At 46.7% G+C, this 20,650-nt stretch overlaps 1 protein-coding gene across 5 annotated transcripts in view; it reads right to left on the minus strand.

Annotated features, from left to right (window-relative positions):
- The window catches only part of PAK5 (p21 (RAC1) activated kinase 5), a 159,598-nt gene that overhangs the window by 23,438 nt on the left and 115,510 nt on the right, over window positions 1–20,650 (minus strand). For all 5 annotated transcript variants that reach the window (XM_063391484.1, XM_063391483.1, XM_063391481.1 and 2 more), the window contains one exon: window positions 14,586–14,800. In XM_063391484.1, coding sequence (XP_063247554.1) covers window positions 14,586–14,800 — 215 coding nt within the window. The remainder of the gene's footprint in view (window positions 1–14,585; window positions 14,801–20,650) is intronic.

Here is a 20,650-nt window from a genome sequence, read left to right on the forward strand (position 1 = left end):
ATACTCACTTGAGGACAAATTCAAACCTCTGAGTTGCTTTTCCAAATGACAATCCTTCCACATCCTTCCCAATCCTTCCACATTCCAGTGAATTCTTAATTACACCCGAATGCAGAAGAAGCTTCATGAGAAGGACTGAAAAAAATTTCTATACCTCCATCCTCTCTTTCCCCTAGGTGGGAAGTTTAGGGCACTTGTGCCACACAGATTAGCCTGGAAAGAAGCCTTGTCCACAGGAACTTATCAGATACATCATGAGATGATCCTGGATGGGATACGAGGTAATTTATCACTCTGCACCCTCCAGTAGTGTCCTGTGGGAGCTGCTCCAGTTTTGATCTAGAGCCTGTCTACAAAGCACCTATTACTCAGAGTCAGTCACAAGGAATACACAACAGACAGGAAGGTATGTCAGAACATCCCTTCCTGAAGCCTGCAATTTAGAGCTTGCTTTACACCTGGAAGCCTCAGAGTTCATTTCAGTTCTGTTATGAATTCCTTCCTAATGCTATAAATTCTCATCCTCACCATAAAAACAACATTAGAAAAAAAGTAATTGTTTTGGTATCCTGCAGTTCCCTCCTGGGGAAGGCATTCTGCAGATTGCAGTGGTGTTGGGTGACTCAGCTGTGCCAGGATTTGGGGTCTCTGCTCCTGGACCAAACATGCACTTTACACCACGGAGTGACCTGCCCACAGCAGGAGCAGGGGACAGTGTCACCTGCCCCTTGCCATGAAGTGTCTAAGCACGTGAGCCACAATCCCATCTCATGAATAGCTCTAATCCCTTTCTAGGAGATCCGTAAGTCTCAGTTTGGGACAGCTCTTGGATAGGACCTCTCCCCTGCACAGGAGAAACTAAAGAGAAATGCAAACCCTCCAAGTAAAGCTCAGCCAAACCAGCCTTTGGGAGGGCAGAACCCCCAGACACGAGCCCATGGGTGCTGCAGGATGTGCCATGTCTGGGATGTGCACGTCACCAGAGCTGACTCCAAATCACTGGACCAAAACAAAGGTACAACTTGAGAGCAGTCTAATATACTTAACAACGCTAGTGCCAGCTGTTTAAAATTCTTCAAAAGCAAAATAATGGAAAACTATAAAAAGGGGCTCACCAAAATGGCACCATGTAATTTCTCACCCTGCACAGCAGTTTTAAAAGTTGGTTTCCATAACAACAAGAGCAACGTTTCATTATAATCACATTCACTGGTAATTCTTTTGACATCTTAAAATATAGCAACTTTAACACAACGTCTAGTTTTAAAACAACACTGAAATACCTACATTCTAGTAACTTTTCCCTATTTTTTTAAATACATAAAAATGCTTGTTATATGTAATTTGAAATGCTATTAGTGAATATTAAAAGTTTAAAATAATTATTCTGGGTCTACTTGAAACATATCAGATCTGTGCAATTTTATGTGTCATATACACACACAGATCTCTCAGTCACGCAATAAATGAGTGATATGTGACTTAAAAGTTTTAATTTGAAAATGTCTGTGTCACTGATGGGTTAAAACAGCACTTGAGGGAGAAGAGTGGAGAAATCTCCAACCAGACAATTTCTGTTTCATAGGACTTAGGACCCTTCAAAATTTTCTTTTATCCAGAGATGGAAAGGCAAAGCAAAATATCCTATAAAATGAAATTCCTCAAAAACATTAACCACAGGAATTTTAACTGTCCTCTTAGTAGTGCTGCATTTTCATAAGGCTAGTGGCAATGGTTTCAGCAGAACAGTGCACAGAGTGGGCCTGCTAACCAAAAAGTTGTATCAAACCACACCAAAGACTGAAATGTTTGTCCAAATTCTGAAAAAAAAATCTGTTCATCAATGCAAAATTTTCCTATTTTTTCAAATCAACATTTTCTGGCAGGGAAAGAGAAAGATCAGTGACCTCTGAAGCACAATGAACACCAGCAGACCAGGCACCTTGTTCTCCCCCCTTCAAGGCCGTGTCAGCTGCCTCTGTGTTAGTGGAATTGGTTTTTTTCCCCAAGGAAGTTGCAAAGCCAATTCAGGGAGATTTACTGAGGTGTAGCTGTGGTCCAGGAAGTGCTGGTGTGGTTTCTGCAGCACACAGGATCCTATGGCAATCATGGGGGATATCCTGAGGAAGAAGCACCCCAGAGCTTTCCAGCTGGGCTGACTCCAGAGCCAGCTAAAAAACACAAAGCAAAGCTGGGCACATCTGGGGAGGATGACAGAACTCCCTCCCTCCAGGAAACACAACTCCACTTCTAGTTTTGTAACAGCAAGACAGGAGCAGATTTGTCACAGGTCCATGACCAAAGTCTGCCGCAGGCAGGGCTGTGTGGTACTTACACAGGGTTTTGTCCAAATAAAAGTAACAGAAACGAGGGCAGTTAATAAACAGCACTGAAGCTGCAGTGTCTCACTGGCACCTCTGAGATCTGGGAGCTGGTTTGTGCCTGGACTACTGATGCACACAGGGAGAGAGAACCATGCCTTCTGCACTGCAGCTCCTCATCCTCAGCCCCAACAGCAGATGAAGCAAGGGCTGGTGGCGACCCTGATGCCTCTTTCAGTTCTGACATCATCACTTTCACAGAAAAATGCATTGCAAAAATGCATCTTAAAGCAGGTATGACCTGACTCCGGTGCCCATCTGAACTTGGTGCAAGCACTCCCCAGGAAATCTCAGGGACATGAGACAGCAAGAGGAGCCCACAGGGGCCTGGGGATATCCCAAATGGATGCAGAGTTCTCTGCAGCCACGTCACAATCATCACCAACCTTAATATGCATCAGCCAGTCATCCTTACCTCTAGTGAGGATGCAGTCTAGACTGTTGTTTTTCCAGGTTTTTATGTGGGGGTAGCTTGAGGAAAACAAAACCCCCTCTTTTATCAACAAAGGCACGAGAAATTGCAAGAATTAAACATTTCCCCACCAGCTCCCCAAACACTTCAACTCTGAGAACCCACTGCTACACTCCACAGGAGCTGTGGGTGTCCCACATGGTGCTGACACTGAGACACCCTCTGCCACTGCTTTTAGGGCACAGAGTCAGTATTCTACATCTACATGTGATTGGTGCTGGGAACAGGTGGGGCACAACACCGTCCTCCCAGGGCTGACAGGCACTTAGAAGAAGCCTTCCAACAACCAAACCGCACGCCACGATCACAGATTTCCTTGTAGGGGCCACCAAAGGGCTGGGGTGGGATGTTCACGGGGAGAGGAGCCCTGCTGGAGGGTGGCTGGTGTGAAATCCCTCCCAGTGCCACTCACCCGTACATTTCCCATAATAACCACGGTGGCACAGGGCACTGCACACGGGGAATGCAGTCTGCTCTCGACCTGCAGCCCCAGTTAAAGCAGCTGGGGAGAGGCACAGCCTGTAATTCACACAGTCGCACTGCAGCGTAACCGGCTTTGTACCTCGGATGAAATTTCCCGGGATGAGGTTCCCCTTGTGCCCCAAACATGCCCGTTAACATATGCAAGGTTGATGGAGCATTAACCCAATTAATGATCCCTGTGCTTTTTTTCCTCAGTGAAAGATTTTTCTGGCTGCAGTTTGACTGAGCTTTCTGAAATATTTAAGTCAATTCTAGTGTGATAAAATTTTATGCTCAGGAAGTAATTGCCTTCATCTGACAGCTCTGACAGTGGGGCACTTGCTCAAGAGGACAGAGGTTCTTGGGTCACTCCACTGTGGCCGGGGTCATCTCCTGCTTTTAATTAAAATGAGGATTTTGACAGTCTGTTAATTTAGAAGAAACAATTTGAACTGTATTACTTTTGGCTGTGATCCGTCACAGCAAAGGAAGCTTTATATACAGCAGGTGCTTGAAGACAAAGTCAACGTTTCTGTTTCCGAGTGTGTGGGGCCAGCTGGAGGAGCTCCTGGTGCTCTGCAAGCCGTGGCAGAGGGTTGTGAATTACCTTCCCACTCCATAAATCATCAGAGAGAGGCAGAGAGCAGAAGATGTTGGTGAGTGCCGAGTGCCTCAGCCCCCAGCACCGCAGATCGATGGGGCTCACTGCCCACGAGCCCCGCTCAGGGTTGGGACAGTCCCTGCCATCTCAGCCCTGGGAATTTGGGATTAACACCCCAAGGAAGGGCAGGGTGATGTCTACAGAGCGCTGCTCACTTTGGTAAGGAAGGCACTATCGAGGTACAGCAGCAGAAATCATCCTGCAGACAGTGATGTGCCTTAAAATGCCACAGCCCCACAGCCCTGAAACAGTCAGAAAGTTTCCAGGTTCTTCCTAACACACTAAAATTGTGCACTCCTGGCCACACACACGGAAGGGACACTTTTTAATCTGACTGATGTCTGTGACTACTTTGGACTTCTTCATCCTCCCCTGAAAGCTCATTCCTTGAGATCAGGGAATCCAGGAGTTTGTATTGGCAAAATAAAAACATAAAATAATTTTATCTGCATTGTAAATTGCAGCATTTTTTCTTCCAAGGAAAAACATTAGTTTTCCTTTTCAAGGACACTATCAAATGGGAAATGCAGCCTTAGGAATGTCCTAAGGAAGCAGGACTGACTCCCCCTGAGTAGTTTTCATCTGCAAACATGGACATGAAGCACAAAGTGCTCCTGTGCAGAAATCTAATGCTTAGGTCACATTTACAAGGCAGGTGAGACGAAAGACACGAGGAGCTTCTTCGGTTGACGTTTTAATTATTCCCTGTTGTAAAAGAGAAGTGCAAATCAAACACCCTCTTGATGGGAACAAAGCGAGGCAGGAGATTTCTGAGGATGCTCTGCAGCAGAGGTGAAGCCCAGCCCAGCAATCCCTCACGTACAAGAAACCGCTCAAACATTTCTGGGCTAATCTCCATTTGCCTCGATCTGCTGGGCTGCGTCGCCACCAAGTGCACTCTGTCCTCGCTGCAGATTGGTCCTGACACGCTTAATAAATTCATCTGCCTGACACCGAGCGGCTCCCTCCTCCTCCAGCCCCGCCACGCAGCACGGGAAGGGGGGAGAAGGAGAAGGGCAGTAAAGATGCTGCTGCTAAGGAAGATATGGGGCTGCTCCCCCCAGCCTGGGGTGTGGAAGGGGAGCCAGACCTCACCTCCTGCTGCAGAGCATTTTCCCGGGGTGGTTCATTAAAACTGCTGTGTTTAAAGCAGATTTCTACACCGATATATCCCACACTCCTGGATAGTGCTGCTTCACAGGGAAGCATAAGCCTTAGCAATAAGGAGCTTCACTTGCACTATGCTCAGTGAGAATCATTAACTGCAAACTAGGACACAGATACCAATTACTGTTCTGTTCAGACTACAAAACTGTAAAATTCAGTAAAATTCAACATCTTATGCTATCCTTTTAACTCTGTGATCCTGATAGCTAACTACTAATGCCTGTTGGATTTCAGCAATTAAAAAGCAGAAATGCTCACCCTAAATACTTCCCTTTCATTCACTTCTCTCTCTCCAAAGATCTGTATCTGAAATGCCCTTTTTTTTCTGGCCCACACAGTTCCTCCCACAGATAACAGAAAAGGCATTTAAAAGTCTCTGCAGGTAAGTCAGTGTTGTTCCCTGGTAATACATAGCACTTGTCTGGTGTAATTGGATCCTGCACGAAGGGGAAGACAAGAAAGAAAGCTCAGCAAAGCACTTTCGAATTCCTAGAGAGCCACCAAAGCCCAGATCTAATCATGTCAGAGCAGGAGATAGAAAAAAGTATATTTATACCCGGAGCTTCGGCTCCACAGGTATAAATGAGCAGCTCCAAGTGAGCTGCTTTGGCAACATTTTTTCCCCTCTGATCCTGTGATTCTATTGAACTAAATTCTGCTGGGACTGAACAAATGTGGCTGTTTGGTTATAATTATAGAATCACAGAATGGTTGGGATCGGATGGGACATTAAGGATTTCTATTATATGGAACATGGTTTAATGGGACTGTAACCTGTCTGGTTTCTGTTCTGGACTACCAGGGCTCAACCCAAGTTCCTCAGCAGACCTAGGGACAAGTCTGTCCCGGAAAGGTGCAGGATGTGCAGTGACTGAACGACACTGTCCCTGCATGGATGAATGAAATGGAAGGAGCAGCATTGCCCTAGTGCTGGCGTGGGCTGCAGATTCTTTTATATTGGAAAGCCCCTCCACAGACCTGTAACTATGTGGGCTAAAGCATCTGCCTTGAGCAAAAGCCATCAAGATGCCCAAGCAGATCCCTCCTGACTTCGGCTGTCAGGGTCCAGCTCTGACACATGGGTACAAACTTCCAGAGATTCCCTGCTGCCACCTAGTGTTTCCCACGGCCAACCACCAACCAAAGGAGCAGAGAATTTTCCAACTCGGCTTTTGATCTGAGGGACTTCAGCAGCATGACTGGAGGCTCGGCCAGTCCATGGAAAGAAGGCATCTCCCAGCATATGTTACTCCAGTTTGGCTTTCCCAGCTGAGCCAGGCAGGAGCTCGCTGGACTGTGTGATTGATCCTTGTAAAACACACCCAGCCTTTCCAAACATTTACTGGGGAAAGCATTTACTGCCTGCACCTCACTGTTTATCTTCCATGCTTTGCTCTGGGGGACTGTGGCCATGGGACAGGATCCAGGAGGACCCCAAAGCATCCACGTGCCTGTTCCTTCCCAGGCCCAAGCTCTGCTTCTGGCCCCAGGGAGAGCACGGTCAGTACAGGGAAGGCTTTGGAGTAAAACATTGGGCTGAGCAAATGAGGAGCTACAAACAGCAACAGCCACATGGAGCAGTGATGGAGCCCTCCAGCTCCAGGCAGCAAGCTGGGAGTGTGGCTCATTTTCCAGGACAGACAAGCCAGCCAGAGGAATTACTGGAATAGTGTCCTACACATTTGTCTTCAGGGACCGATTTCCATGTTAAAAAAAGAACCTGATTTTAAGTGTCCTTGGTCAGAATCTAATTCCTGGCTTGTTTCGGGTTATAAAGTGCTACCTGGAGAGTATTCCCAGTCTGGTATTCCCAGAGGAGACCAGATTCAATTTCTGAAATGCTGGCATGAGAGTTTGTCCCTGTAATGTGTAGACCTATAGGTTAACATGGATTTTGAGCTCTAAAGGAGGCTAGTCTGCTTCAGCAGCTGCAGATTGTGAACTCCAAGTTTACCTTCAGTCTTTATTGTACTGCAAAGATCTGCTCACCCACGTAAGCTCCCAATAACAGGACTAAAGCTCACCCTTGCAAGATTCCTCCAACACTAATATAATGAAATCTCAGTGCTGACACATTTAAGAACATTCTTTTACTAATCATTTTGGAAACAACTTTTACCCACAGAAATCTGTAATCTATAATGATCTGTGTTATTGTCTATGACCGCTGCAGGCCCAGGTAAAGTAACTCCTCTGTCATGTAAGTAGACCAATTCAAGTCAACACCAACTGCTGTATGGGAAAAACTTGCTAAGATGATAAAGGATTTCTGAAGAACTTCCTTGGATCCCCTCACTGCAGACAGCAAACTCCAAATTTCCCTCAGGGAAGCACTCAGTGAGCCCAGAGGGACTGTGCAGGTGTAGGTGTGAGCCTGCCTCCAAGAGCCTGCAGGAGGAGAGCATTGGCAGCACAAAGGTCCCTGACATTCCCAAATTCTTTTGGGGATGTCAGGGACCTTTCAAATGAGGGATGTGGTCAGCAGGCAACCACGTGTCACCTCTCCAAGGCAGAGGGGCAGAATGATGCCCTACAGGCTGTAGTGCAGTGCTGACCTTGTCTTCATAGTCCAAAGTGGAGTAAAGTGGAGTCCTGCACCCACTGTCAGCTACAGCAATCACCTCTGGAAACCACATTCCTGCAGGCACTGCTCCTGCTTCATTTGAACACATTTAAAGGACACATTTAATAGGATGGAATGTGAAAAACTTTTTGCCACCTTCTGTATTTACTCTGTGTTCTAGGAGAGGTTTTTTTTACTGGCAGCCTCAGTGTTTCTCTAGGATGGCCAAGTCCTGCTTGTAAACCCTGGTGTTGGCATCCACAGTCCAGCTACAGACAGACTCCAAATGTCTGAACCTGGGGGGTTGTCATGAAGGACCAATATTGTGGTCAAAAAAGGCATGTGAATAATTCCTTTTCTGGCACATTAGTTCAACTGGAAAACTGAGGAATATCCTGTGTTTTGAGTCAGTCTGCAATGATAATGATGCTGCTTTTGATTTTCCAATTGAGGCTCTAGAAGAACAATGTCAAAATCAGGCTGGATGAAATGTTTCAACAGCATGGAAGACAATTGTGTGAAAATGAAAGAGCTGCTGATCAGGAACTCTGCTCTTCAGAAAGCCAGAAACTCAAAACCATAAAGAAGAAGCCAGAAACTGAAAACTATAAAGAAGAACTGAGAATGTATCAGTTAAAGCATCACGGGGAGAGGCGTTCCCTTTAGAATGGGATGGAATAGGATGGAATGGAAGGGAATGGAATAGACTGTTTCAGCTGGAAGGGAGCTACAACAATCACTCAGTCCAACCACCTGACCAATTCAGGGCTGAGCAATTTAAAGCCTGTTATTGAGGGCATCGTGCAGATCACTTCTAAACACTGACTCTATTGTCAAAATCAATTTCACAGGTAGCAAAATTGTCCTTCTAAAGGGCTTACATAAATCCTATAATTTTCTGAAATCAGGCAATCACAAATAAGCCCTAAAGTTTCCTCTGTACAATGCAGAACATACCAGAACATATTAACCTAGTGATAAAATTCTGAAAAACTTCTGAGCTGTACTTCTTGCACTCATTCATACTGTGGCTCATTTCTATTTGTAAAGTGATTAAATTCCTGCAAGATTACACAAAATTGTCAGCTTGGCTCTTGTCACAGCAAGTTAGACACGGACACTAGATGGCATATTTGGATCATATCTGTAGGGGAGAACAGAGGCAACTGAAGTAGCACTGTCACTTACAGACACAGTAAAACAAATGGCACTCAAGGGTGAAGCATGATCCCTTTGAAAGAAAAGCTTCCACTTGGATGTGTGGCAGTATTTTCTTCCAGGAGCACGTGGCAGCAAATGCATTCCCGTTCAGGGATCAAAATGAATTGGAAGTGGGGCTGTCTTACAGGACGATTGCAAATCTGACAATAATCACTTGCAGATGAAGATCATCTCAGAAGAGCTCTGGCTGGAAGGGACTCCTGCCTCCAGAACAGGCCTAACATCAAAATCCAGTCAGGCTAAAAGGCATTGTCCATCAGACTTCGCCTTCTCCTTTCCAAAGGCTGAGATCCCACAGTCCCCCTGGCTGCTGTCCTGCTGCTCAGCCACACTTGGTGGTAAAACATTTTCCCTCCACCCAGGAGGTGCTATGCTGCTGGCTCCTGCCCTTTTTGGAGAGAGCCCCTCCACCCCCTCCCAGCTGAGCAAGCACCACACCGAACGTGCCATTGCAAAACGTGGAGTCAAGAACCAAGAGTGACTTTTCATGATGTGGTTACAAGGAAGGCCCACGAGATGTCAGCAGCCTTCCAGGTCCTGTCCTGGCAGGAGCTGTCAAGGAGAAGGAAAAATTTGGGAGGGTGAGGAAGAGAGATCAGGACAACACTGCTTTGTCCATCTGCTCCCAATCCTCTGAACAGCTCCTTATTTCTAAAACACCTTTTGCCTGGTGAGGCATTTCCCCTGTGCAATTCCACACGGGGAGGAGAGGGATGGGGGGTTTTCTAACAAAACAGGATATTTCTGACTGTTCAGGTATGAACAAGGACCCTCATTCATCTCCTCTTTGAGGTCTTTGACCACTCAGCATCACTTGCACAGTATCCTCCATCTAAGCAAGGATGCAGGTAAATGTAGGAAAAAATAGTCATCTTAAACAAGGCATGAATGTCATTGTTGGGAATATTTTAAGAGGCCAAACAGGATGGAGAAGAGAAATACTTGCTTGTTTTCTTCTGTCTTCATGCAGAGTAAACAAAAGCTTTGATTTTCATGTCAGAGCTATTGAAAAGGCCACAACCAGTAACTCATTTTCTGATTTTTTTTCTCTTTGTAGGAGGGAGGCTGAAATGCATCAGTAGAAACTTTGAAAAGTTTTAAAAATTAAAGCTGACTCACCAAGATTGGAGTCAAGGATTGAGACAAAAGTGAGCAAAGCTAAACTTTTAAGACAAAACATACAGATTAGGCCATTGAGATATGAGGATGAAAGACTGGGAGAGAAGCTGGCAGCCCTGTTGTCTGTCCCCTACAGAAATTCTCTGCTCTGCAAAACCCACGTGTTGCAGGACTCCAGGTGAATGAGCTGCCACGGGTTAATGGCAGTCCGTGTGCATCTCAAATTAGTGTGCACCTCACCTCAGACCTGGGTGGGGCATCCAGGGCCTCTCTGGTGAAGGGATGGAAAGGACGGTGTTTCCTCTGCCCTGAAGGCAGCCCAGCCCCAGGGCACTGCAGAGGCTCCTGCCATTTTCCTGACAATGCAGCATCGATGTCAAGCTGAGCATCTCGCTCTGCCTTTGCTGAACACTGACCCCTCTGCATCACCCCTCTGTGATAATGCCCAGAGCTTGGCAGACACCACGGGAGCCAGAGCCCTCATCCCCTCACACCCGTGTTTCAAAGGAAGGAAATGGGGGAGAAAATACAGGAAAAGTGGAATTTCTCCACGGGAGCACGGCTGGATTTACTGCAGAGGAAGGGACAAGGTCGTGTGGAGGTCCCAGCAGGTAAGATTCAGTTGTCTTGAAGTCTCTTTGTATTTAGCCATCCAATCACTGACAGCTGCCTCCCTCCTTTCTCAAGGACAAACTTGTCAGCACTGTGTCACTCTCAAGTTGGGAATCTTGATCTTGCTGAGGGTGTGGATGGATGAAACTACCCAAAGCACCAACAAAACCACAGCAACGGAGGCTTGACGCATGAAGCAGCACAGAGAGCTAAAGAATAACCCCAGTATGGTATTTTTGCAGGAACAAATGGCATTTTTCCCTCCAGTAACTTGACAGAAGAGAGGATGTTCAGCTGTTCCCTGTGCTAGGAAACATGGGAAGGGATTTTAACAAGTCTTCAGTGCCTCCCTGCTCCCACTGACAGCAGTAGGCATTCAAGAATGTTAATAGAGCATCTTTACAAAGCCAATGATGAGCTCTTTTGGCAAAAAATCCCCAGAATAAAGGTTCTGGTGTCTGTTTTTCTGGTATTTTGAATGGAGTGGAGATGCATTTGCTTAGTTATCGATTCTGAAGCTTTCCAAAAATCAAAGAGTGGTAACAAACTGGAGCTTCTGTGTAGCATAAAGGCAAAAATAAGCCAAGCATGTTGTGTGCTGAGAACAAACAGCAAACCATGAACTCCAGGTACACATGGAATAATTACAAAGTACTGAAGCAAGAGAACCAAGAGGCCTGGCATCAGCATGTCAGACCTTATAAAGCCTGTTTTATGTACAGGCAGACTGTTCACATTTTCATGCAGGGATGTTTTCAGTGAAAAATCAGCCTTTTTTCACCCCCTCTTTGTCTCTGCCCCTCAAACCTACCAGGATCACTGCTGTTCTATTTTTCCTGTTTTTTCCTATACTATACTTGTGCTTGCACCTGAAATACACAATCCTCTGCTGGTATCTGGGTCAGCCACAGGAGAAGGGGAATCCCATTATTGTCTCGTTGTTTTTGAAATGAATGAGTTTGTACAGTCAGCTCAGGTTTGGATTCAAAGGCTGATATTTCCACGACAAGCCGCTGCCACCCGCGTGCCACAGCCCTGTGAGCCTTTCATCCCAGCCAGCACAGAGGCAGGGGGACGACACCCCCAGGATATTTGAGAGCCCAGGGCGCTGCCTCATCATCATCACTGCTGCTGCTGCCGCCTTTGAACAGAGATGGAGCAGGGAGAGTATTTATCATTTATTGGTTTTACCCAAAGGATACACTATGCACCATCAGATGTGCTTTGCAGGCTGAGAAACAAGCAAACACCACTAACCAAGAAAGCTGCAAAACCCACAGAACTCAAAGTCTTCCCCTTCCTCTGCCTCAGCTCTGGGTGAAGCCTGAAGCAAGCAAACACCAGTTCTGTCTCAAAACCAAGAAATGTCAAAGTCTGTCTCTCTGATCTGTGCTACTCCTCAGTCATGAAGCAGCACCAATTAGGAGGAACACTTCTGCCTCAAAGACAGTCAATCCTGAAGGAATTAAATGGCAAAGAAATTTAGGAACACATAAGAGCAGAGTTACAGAGCTGCTGTATGACCTGAAACCACAGCATGAACTAACTCTGGCCAAATGCCTCAGCCTGACTTAACACTGACTCAGGGCACAACTGTGAATCTTCTTCTGCTACATGTCAATGCATTAATTGAACTATCAGCTGTTGTCTGGAAAAAAGTTCTAAACAATACCAAGATCTCAGAACCTTTGGTTCCCATCTTCATGAACTGCAAGTGCATTTTAAATCTACAGTTTCCAGTAGATTCCAGAACTTATGAAATCCTCAGTGTTGAATACCCTATAAACACTGAAGGTACTGGTGCAAGTGCACACATTAAAATTTTGTCTAAATTAAATGTTTATGCTGAACTAGTTTGGCAACATTAAATATTCTTAATTTTAAAGTGACTGCAGCTCAGCTTCTCCCTGTAAGCTAAGCTGTATCAAAACAAAGCATATTAACTCTTAACAAATACATAGCAAAGTGGTATCTTGCAATGGAGTTAAAAGCCAATTCTCCATTGATAGTCAATGCCTCTTAGTTGCTATTAAAACTTTCTAGCACTGTTATGGAGGCCCATTCCAATTAGCTGCAACTGACTCTCAGAGAGGCAAAGAAACAGGATGGGAAAAGCACAACTTCTTAAATCCTTCAGTCTCAACCCCATTTCCTCACCCCTCTACACCTTCGGGCATGCAGTCAACTGCAGTCTGGGTGATCTCCTTCCAAATTCACATTTTCCACCTGTCCAGAAACTCCTTCCTGGGTGGTCTCTGCAGATGCTTTGTGCTGCAGGCATCCTGTCCCTGGGACACACATTCTGGGAAGATGTGAGATGCAGGTGGCATCAAGGACCACCACGGCCCGAGGCTACACTGGAAAAATGAGCTTGGATTGGGAGCCACATTTTGGCTCCTGGCCCCAGCCTTTTCCTGGCACAGGATGGTTTAGTTGAAGAGGACATCCCTGGCATATGCATGTATGTCCCTGATACGCAGACAGAAAAGCAAGAATTTACAATTTCTTGGAATGAACCGACAGTGATTTTCTCTGCTTCAAAATGTGGCAATTTCCCATTTGGGGCTTGATCCCTCCCCACATATTATTTCAGAGGGACATGAACCCAGCTCTGCACATTGGTCCATTTGCAGGCCAAGACTCAGAGTCACATGATCTTTATAATGCTGAGAAAAGGAAAGCAATTTAAAACTTTTTAAGCTTAGGGATTTATAGCTCTGGAACTGTAGGAAAGAGATGATATTTCTGCAAGATAATAAACTCTTTTTTCCCCCCATTTTAAAACATCTTCATGTATTCATGTCAAAACATCCAGAGATATTTTTGGTGTTAAGAAGGGCTGTGGAACAAAGTTGCTCTCCTCCACCAGCAGGAAGAAGATTACCTACCTTTTTCCTCATTATTCTGGGCCACTATTATCAGCAAGATATTTTATTACAGCAAAAAAAGAGAAGACCTTGGTTTTATCCCCATTGTCCTATGGCAGCACCTGATCAGCAAGTGATGAGTGCCCTTCTGGAGCAGGCAGTAAATGTAAATTTAGAAAAGAGCACTTAGCAAATGTAACTACAGGGTCCATGCTCTCAGGATTATCTGATTTTCCCTTGCTGCAGAAAAATCCACATGAAAATGAAATCCTAGATTTATTCTGCAGCTGCATGGCAGGGAGAGGTGTGTGGCTGGCAGGGCCTAGGCTACCACCACCACACACAGGTGTGATTCACATGGATATCGGGATGTGCAATCCCAGGGAATCTGCAGAGAACCTGCAGAATCACAGTCAACTGGTCTGCCAGAATCTCGAGCTTGGAATCCTGATGGCTCCCTGTCCAGTGCTGCTCTACCCTCTAAGCCAACTTTTCTTCCCAGGTGTCCAGCCTGAGCCTCCCAAGCCACGACCTGGGGCTGTTTCCCCTCATTCTCCCACCCACTGAGGAGCTCAGCTTCTTCACCACGTCCTACCCCCTGCAGGCAGCAGCGGGTGGCAACGAGATCCCTCTCCGAGCTCCCTGCCCGGCTGAACAAGCAATTTAATTTCCTTCCTTTGGTGTACTTTTCCTTCTCTGCCTTGCTCCAAACTGCCTTTGCCTAAAGCACTGTTCTTCAATTAATTATCAAGGAGCTTTACGCTGCAGAGGAGCAGCGTTTCGGGCCTCCACTGGGACTTGTGGCTTTTCTTCTGCAGCCCGGGAGCGCGAAGGCTCGGCCCTGCCAGACCCGTGACTCACACTCTTCTGAGACACTCCCACAAGTTTTACACACAGAACTCCTTTTTTCCTCGCAGCTCTGCCGTTAAATGTTTGGATTTGCAGCTCCTGCCTCCCAGGACAGCTGGTACGTAATACCCACACGCTGCTGGCATTGCCTCGTTAAGGTGACAGGCAATTAGAGGCAGGTTGAGGGACCCCAGGGGAGCTGGCACGGTACCTTCATAGGAGCCAGCTGGATGGGAGTGATGCATGAGGGATCCACCATGGGCTTGGGCCGGTTGGCCGTGTCCGCCAGCAAACTGTGCCACTGCTGGGGCAGCCCCGTGAACTTCTGCTCCCGGTGGTCGAAGCCAGTGTGGACCCGGTGCTCGAAGTTGGAGGGCCCGGAAATTTCCAGCCGTTTCTTCTTTTTCCCGAACATGGTGGAAAGATCTGGAGAAGTCAGAGGGAAACAGGAAAGAAAAGAAAACAAGCCACAAGTTTACACGCTGTTATCACCCTCAGCCATTCTCTCTACTTCACAGGGAATTTTAGAAGATGTCATTAGCCAGCTACCTCCATGAACTTCACTCCGCACAGGGAGATCTATGCAAGGCAAGCACCTACCTGGCCTTTCTGGGAGAAGATTTTAAGAAATTAACCCTGTCTCTTACTATATATGTTCATAATACCTTATAAAACAAGGAAATTGCCAGGAAAGAAAGCCCCAGGGGCTACTTTGTACTGCCCTCTCTGCTCATGCTGCAGGTTGCACCCCATGGAAGCTCCAGGCTCAGAGCAATGCCAGCAGCACTGGATGGCTTTGCTCCGAGGACAGCACTTGCGATAAGTGGTGAGATGTGCCCTGACACAAGGGGGAGCAAAGGCAGGCACAGCTTTGCATCCTAAACATATACCCCAGATCCTGGAGCAAAGATAACCCATCCCAGAGGAGAGTCTGCTTCTGCTGTGTTCAGATCTAGGTGTCACACTCAAAGGGGAATTATTCCTGTGCCATTTCAGCAATGAAAACAGAGAGCTCAGATTTAATTCTAATCTAGTCTAAGGGCCTTCATCTGCATTTGTGAAGGGTCCTGCTTAAAAAAAGCATCAGGTATCAGCTATTACAAATATCATGACCTGACCTCTCCAGGAGAGAAATGATTTGCCATGAGAGCCAAACAACCAAAGCACCTGGGTTTACGCCCAGACGGGCAGAGGTCCCCGGCTCCTGGCCAGCGGACTTGGGTGGCATTCATTACATCACGGCCCTGCTCTTTTAAGGTCCAGGAAGGAGCATCAGCTCTTCTGGCTCCTGTGCAGGTGGTGTGGAGAGAGAGGAGTCCCTCCAATCCTATACAGGCAAGGAGCTGGAGGCTGCTGGAGGCAATGTGACCTTCCCAGCTTCTCCATCACTGGATTGACCTGTGCTGGCCCAGCTACCTGGTAAAGCTAATTGTTACAGCTCTTGCCCTACAGAAAGTGAATGTTTCAGTCAATTTTTATGGTTACTTCCTGATAAGACTGAGCTGATTTTCTTTCCTCCTCTGTTTTGGCCTTCCTGAGGAATGTGGAGAAGGCAGCAGGAGGGTTTCAGAGCACACAAGGAGACACAAGCTAACAGATCAGACAGCAGTGACAAATCAGCTTCTCTAGCTGGGGCAAGAGAAGTTTCATTGGTAAGGTGGAGGGAGGAGTGAGCTGCAAACTGAGAGGGATAAAGGCCTTTGCTCATTCTACTGGCACGGGAAATAGCCAGTACACTTGCAACCTGCATTAACCCTTGGGCTTGGTGGGTCCCACCTTCAAACAAAGTGCAGCCTCACAGTTCTATTGAAGCAAGTTCAGCACTGGCTTTCTGGAGGACTCCAGAAATCTGCTGTTCAAGGCAAGGATAAATTCCTGGTCCCAGGGAAGCAGACAGAGGTCCTGTTTTTCAGTGATATACTGTCCTGTCCTGGAAAAGTTCCCTCTCTCCTTTCTGCTGTCTCAGAATGGTCCCCCGCCTTGCTCTCTGGGCCACTTCAAGCAGGGCTGGTCAGCACTTGAGCAGCATGTGTCTGAAATGGCATCAGGGTGAGGAGGCTGGCAGCTGTGCAAAACCTCTTCTATCACAGCTGTAAAGGTGCTGCCCTGACTTTCATTCATGAGGTGGAAAGGAGAAGCTCAGAGAAGAAAATGTGTGGCTGCTGCAGCTAAGAAAAGATGTGGTGATAAATCAGGTGTTTATTCCACCCTCATTGCCTTTTACTAGTTTATTTAAAGATCAAGTCCATTATTTGAAAATTGATTGCTGGCTGCTTTGTAAGTCCCCCCCTGTGTATTTGTAGGCGATTGTCTCTTTTGTGCATATTTCTTTTAGACAGAGCAGACTTGCTCCTGCTGGCCTCTCTTCATAGGTCTCATTTTTCACTCACCTCTCTCTGGCTTTCTACCCTACTCTGAACTTCCCCAAACCTCCTGCTCTTCTGAGTCTCTCTCCAGCACTGTTAACTTGGGTATCCTCCTCACCTTCCTCTCCCAAACCCTCCTACAATCACTTTGGTATGTGGCTTTTTTCCTTTTCCAGCATCATAACAGTTTTATTTTTCTTAGGTGCATCTGGGTACCTTGTGGCACTCCCAGACTTGCCTTCAAAGCCATCATGGTTGGTCTCTGTTCAGAGATTATCCATTTCCCAGGCTCACACAGAGCTGGCAGGTCAGGCAGTGGCTCCCAAGCAGGGCTCATCCCCAGGGCCCCACAAATCGCAGCCGGCTGCAGATCAGTGGCACTGCATTGATTTCATCTGCCCTCAGGGATGGCAATCCATGACACTATTGCAGCAACATTTTAAACCATCAGCTCCAGACATGCATTTTTTCCTCTGATCAATGCCAGGGTTTCCCGCAGGACTTGCATCCCAAGGCAGCTGCTGGATGCTTGAAGTGCTCCAGAGCTCCAAACAACCCTGGATAACTCAAAGCACAGCAGCTGGCACAGTGCACGCTGCTTTTTAAAATGGGCAGCACATTCACTCAACGAGACAGCAGCCAACAAGTCACCTCCATTTCACTGCAAAGCCAAGCCAACCTCCCCTCAGTCCCTCCAAAGAGGGACAGCAGCCACTGCAGCCACAAGGAAGTGTCATTTTCCCTCATTTCTCCCAAAGAATGGAAATGATGCTGCCTGTTTTCCTCAGCTGTTTGAGGATGAGGGCTTGAGGCAGCCAAGCCTGTGAAACCTTATGCTCTGGGCTTGTAAGTGTCCTGATTCAGTCCCCACTGATGTGCTTGGTCCTCATACCTCAAAAAAGGAGAAACGATTTAATTTTTCCCATAGCTCTATTGATATGACACAAAAAATAAAGGCTTCTTTAATCAGATGTGGAAGCAGAAAACAGCTCCAGTATGTGAATACATGCTCTCCAAGACATCTAAAGCCATTTTAGGAATAACCCTAGTGCTTTGAAGAGAAATGATGGAGCTTTCCAGGATGCTGGATAATATGTGTGTAGCAGAAAACTTACGAAATTTGTATCAAGAGCACAAAATGTATGAGATTCATTCAGGCACTTACTCATTCATACAAAACAGCAATCCTCTCACAGTTATTAAGAACCTCTAATTTCCTAATGGGATTACTTCAGAAAACATCCCACAGACAACAGGGCAGCCTTTATCAGAGGCACAGGGGGGTGGGAGGCTGCAGGGCAGCTCTGCAGAGCTGCCTCTGTGCCATCCCCACACCAGAGCACTCACCCTTAACTTAATTCTTGCCGACAGCTCCCAGCGTAGCCCTGACTGTGCCAGGGCTCTCAGCAAATGCCACCTCTCCGTGCAGCTCCTCCTGTACTCCCCCCCACAGAAGGAGAGGAAATGAGAGGTACTTGTAATTTGTTGCTATTTTGGTGGGATGAGCACAAGCAGGATGTCTGTGCTCTCCTTGCACGTGCTTTGCCAAGGGACAGTCTGGTTGATTCCAATGGCACAAGGTGACACTTGACACAAGGGGGCTGGGGCAGCCTGTGCTAACAACAGCCACTATGGGGTTGGCTTTGGGGGGAAACAGGGCTCATCACCGCAGAGCTTCAGGGGGGCATTTCTATGGAAAAACTTCACTCACTCTCGTGCTGGAATGGTGCAGCACATTGATTTTGTGCTTGTAAATGTGAGGGCTGAAGGAGGCACTCCTTTAGAGACAGCAAACAATGAACTGGGTAAGCAGGAGAGCACACCTAAAGCAAGTCTGCTCTTACATGGAGAGCCAGGAGTTGAGCCTGCTCAGCTCCAGGCTGCCCTGCCAAGGGCTTCTCAGCCCACAGCCCCACCGTGGCACAAGAGTTAGAGATAACAGAGCTTCCTAACCAACGCCATGATGGAAAAAATAGGGACATGACACTTACTAGAGGAAAACGCAGTACTGGGGGAATATCAGACTACTGCACCTCTCCTGAGTAACCCACAGCAGTGCTGGTCCCAGGGAATGGGGGAGGAACAGGGATTGCAGGAGAAATGCATGAGCTGTGCCCTGTAGATAGTTACACAAACTGTTCTGTAATTGCAGTATCTGTCTTATTCTTTGTTTCTGCCCAGGAAAGGAGCAGTGCCAGCTCTGCTGCTGCCAGCTGAGGAGCTGTAACACTGCTCCACCCAGCTGCTGCAGGCACCAGGTAATGCTGAGAGGGTGCTACCAGGAGCAATCACTGCTTTTGCTCCTAGTGCTGTTTACTGTAGTGCCTAACAAATCAAATTACATGCTGATCAGCACAGCCTGCCTGCTAGATCTATGCCAGACTTGGCTCCTTTGCATTGCACTCCTTTCTATGCACAGAAATAATTCACTGAGCATCCCAGTGCCGTGGGCTCCCAGGCTGCTCCAAATTTCAACCCTGTCCTTGATGGACAGATCAGATCCCCACACAGAAAATTTCCTGAGATGATGCCCATGCAAAGTGTGTGATGTGGACCAGCAAATAAATCCACTCTGTCAGCTACTGCACTCTCATTGTGCTGTCTCCCAGTCACAGATGAAGGGTTTTTTCCAGTAAGAAGCATCTTCCAGTCCCACACTGGAGCAAGAGGGTGGCAGTACTATTCTCAGTGCCAGGGGAGCCCATTCAGACTCTCCCACAGTGTTCTGTGCTCACGACAAGATTTCCAGCAATAGCTTTCCCACAAAAAGTTAAAGCCCTGCCAGCTTATACCCCATAGCTCACACAGAGTTCACAGGTTTGTTCACTCCCAAAAGTTTGGCCCCATCCTGGGGTTTCCACGAGTTGTCCCTCTCCTGTATGTGAGATCAGGGGACACTCTGAGACGGATGAACTGAAAAGCTGAAAGTCCACATTCATGTTACTGCCCTCAAAGAACAAATTTTTGCATTTACAGCAAGTTAGATCCAAGGCAGTAGGAATAAAACAACAACAAAAAAAGGATTACTTCAATCCTAAGGTTAATGGTATTCTGTATCTTTTATCATATCCTAAGAGTATTTCAGTCAACCTACAAAATAAGAGAGAACTCTCTTTAACTCTGCCCCGTTTTCTGTTCCCAATAAAAAAGAGCCAATTTTTGACCCCCTCCAAATAGCTGCTCTTTAAAAGACTACAAAAGTTGGAAAGACCTTTCATGTCTTGTAATCTTGAAAACTACCAAAGAGTCCCAAGTGCATTCCCTAAGCAGTGACAACAGCCCTTGCTATCCCATATGTCCCCAGACAACCCTGAGAAAGGTCTATGAAATTCTGCCACACATAAAAACATAAACACCCTTACAAAGTCAGAACGTGGAATAATAAAGTGAGGTGGGAATTTTTACTTTAAAATGGAATTTTTAATGACTCTGTACTACAGCTATGGAAGCTCTATTTATTTTTTTTTTTATTGTGGTATTTCAGCAGATGAAGTGTCCCGGGAAATGTTGTGTGTTCACCATGACCCTGAGCCACCCTGGCAAGCCTGCAAGGGTTTCCCACACACACCTCACTGCTGCTCGAGCACGGGCTGGGCTGAAGATATTCCCCCAGGAGGGGCTCTGCATTCACTCAGCCCAGCAATGTGTTTGCTTTTAAACAACCAGCACTTAGTTCATTTTCAATTAGGAAGTGCACACTGCATTAAGCCTGTGAGCCTGTATTTTCTGCAGGGATTCCCTGTGGTTCCTCAGCTGAGCAAGCAGCAGCAGAGCCCTTTTCCCTTATGGATGGGCATGTTATCAGCATGTAGAAATTGCCTTAATGCACGCTGAGTGTGATCTGGGAGCCCAAAGTGGGGGAGCAGCAGCAAGAGCTGTGAAAAGGTCCTGTGAAAAGGCACATTTTCTC

The sequence above is a fragment of the Prinia subflava genome, chromosome 2, assembly GCF_021018805.1.
Source record: "Prinia subflava isolate CZ2003 ecotype Zambia chromosome 2, Cam_Psub_1.2, whole genome shotgun sequence".
Taxonomy (NCBI): domain Eukaryota; kingdom Metazoa; phylum Chordata; class Aves; order Passeriformes; family Cisticolidae; genus Prinia; species Prinia subflava.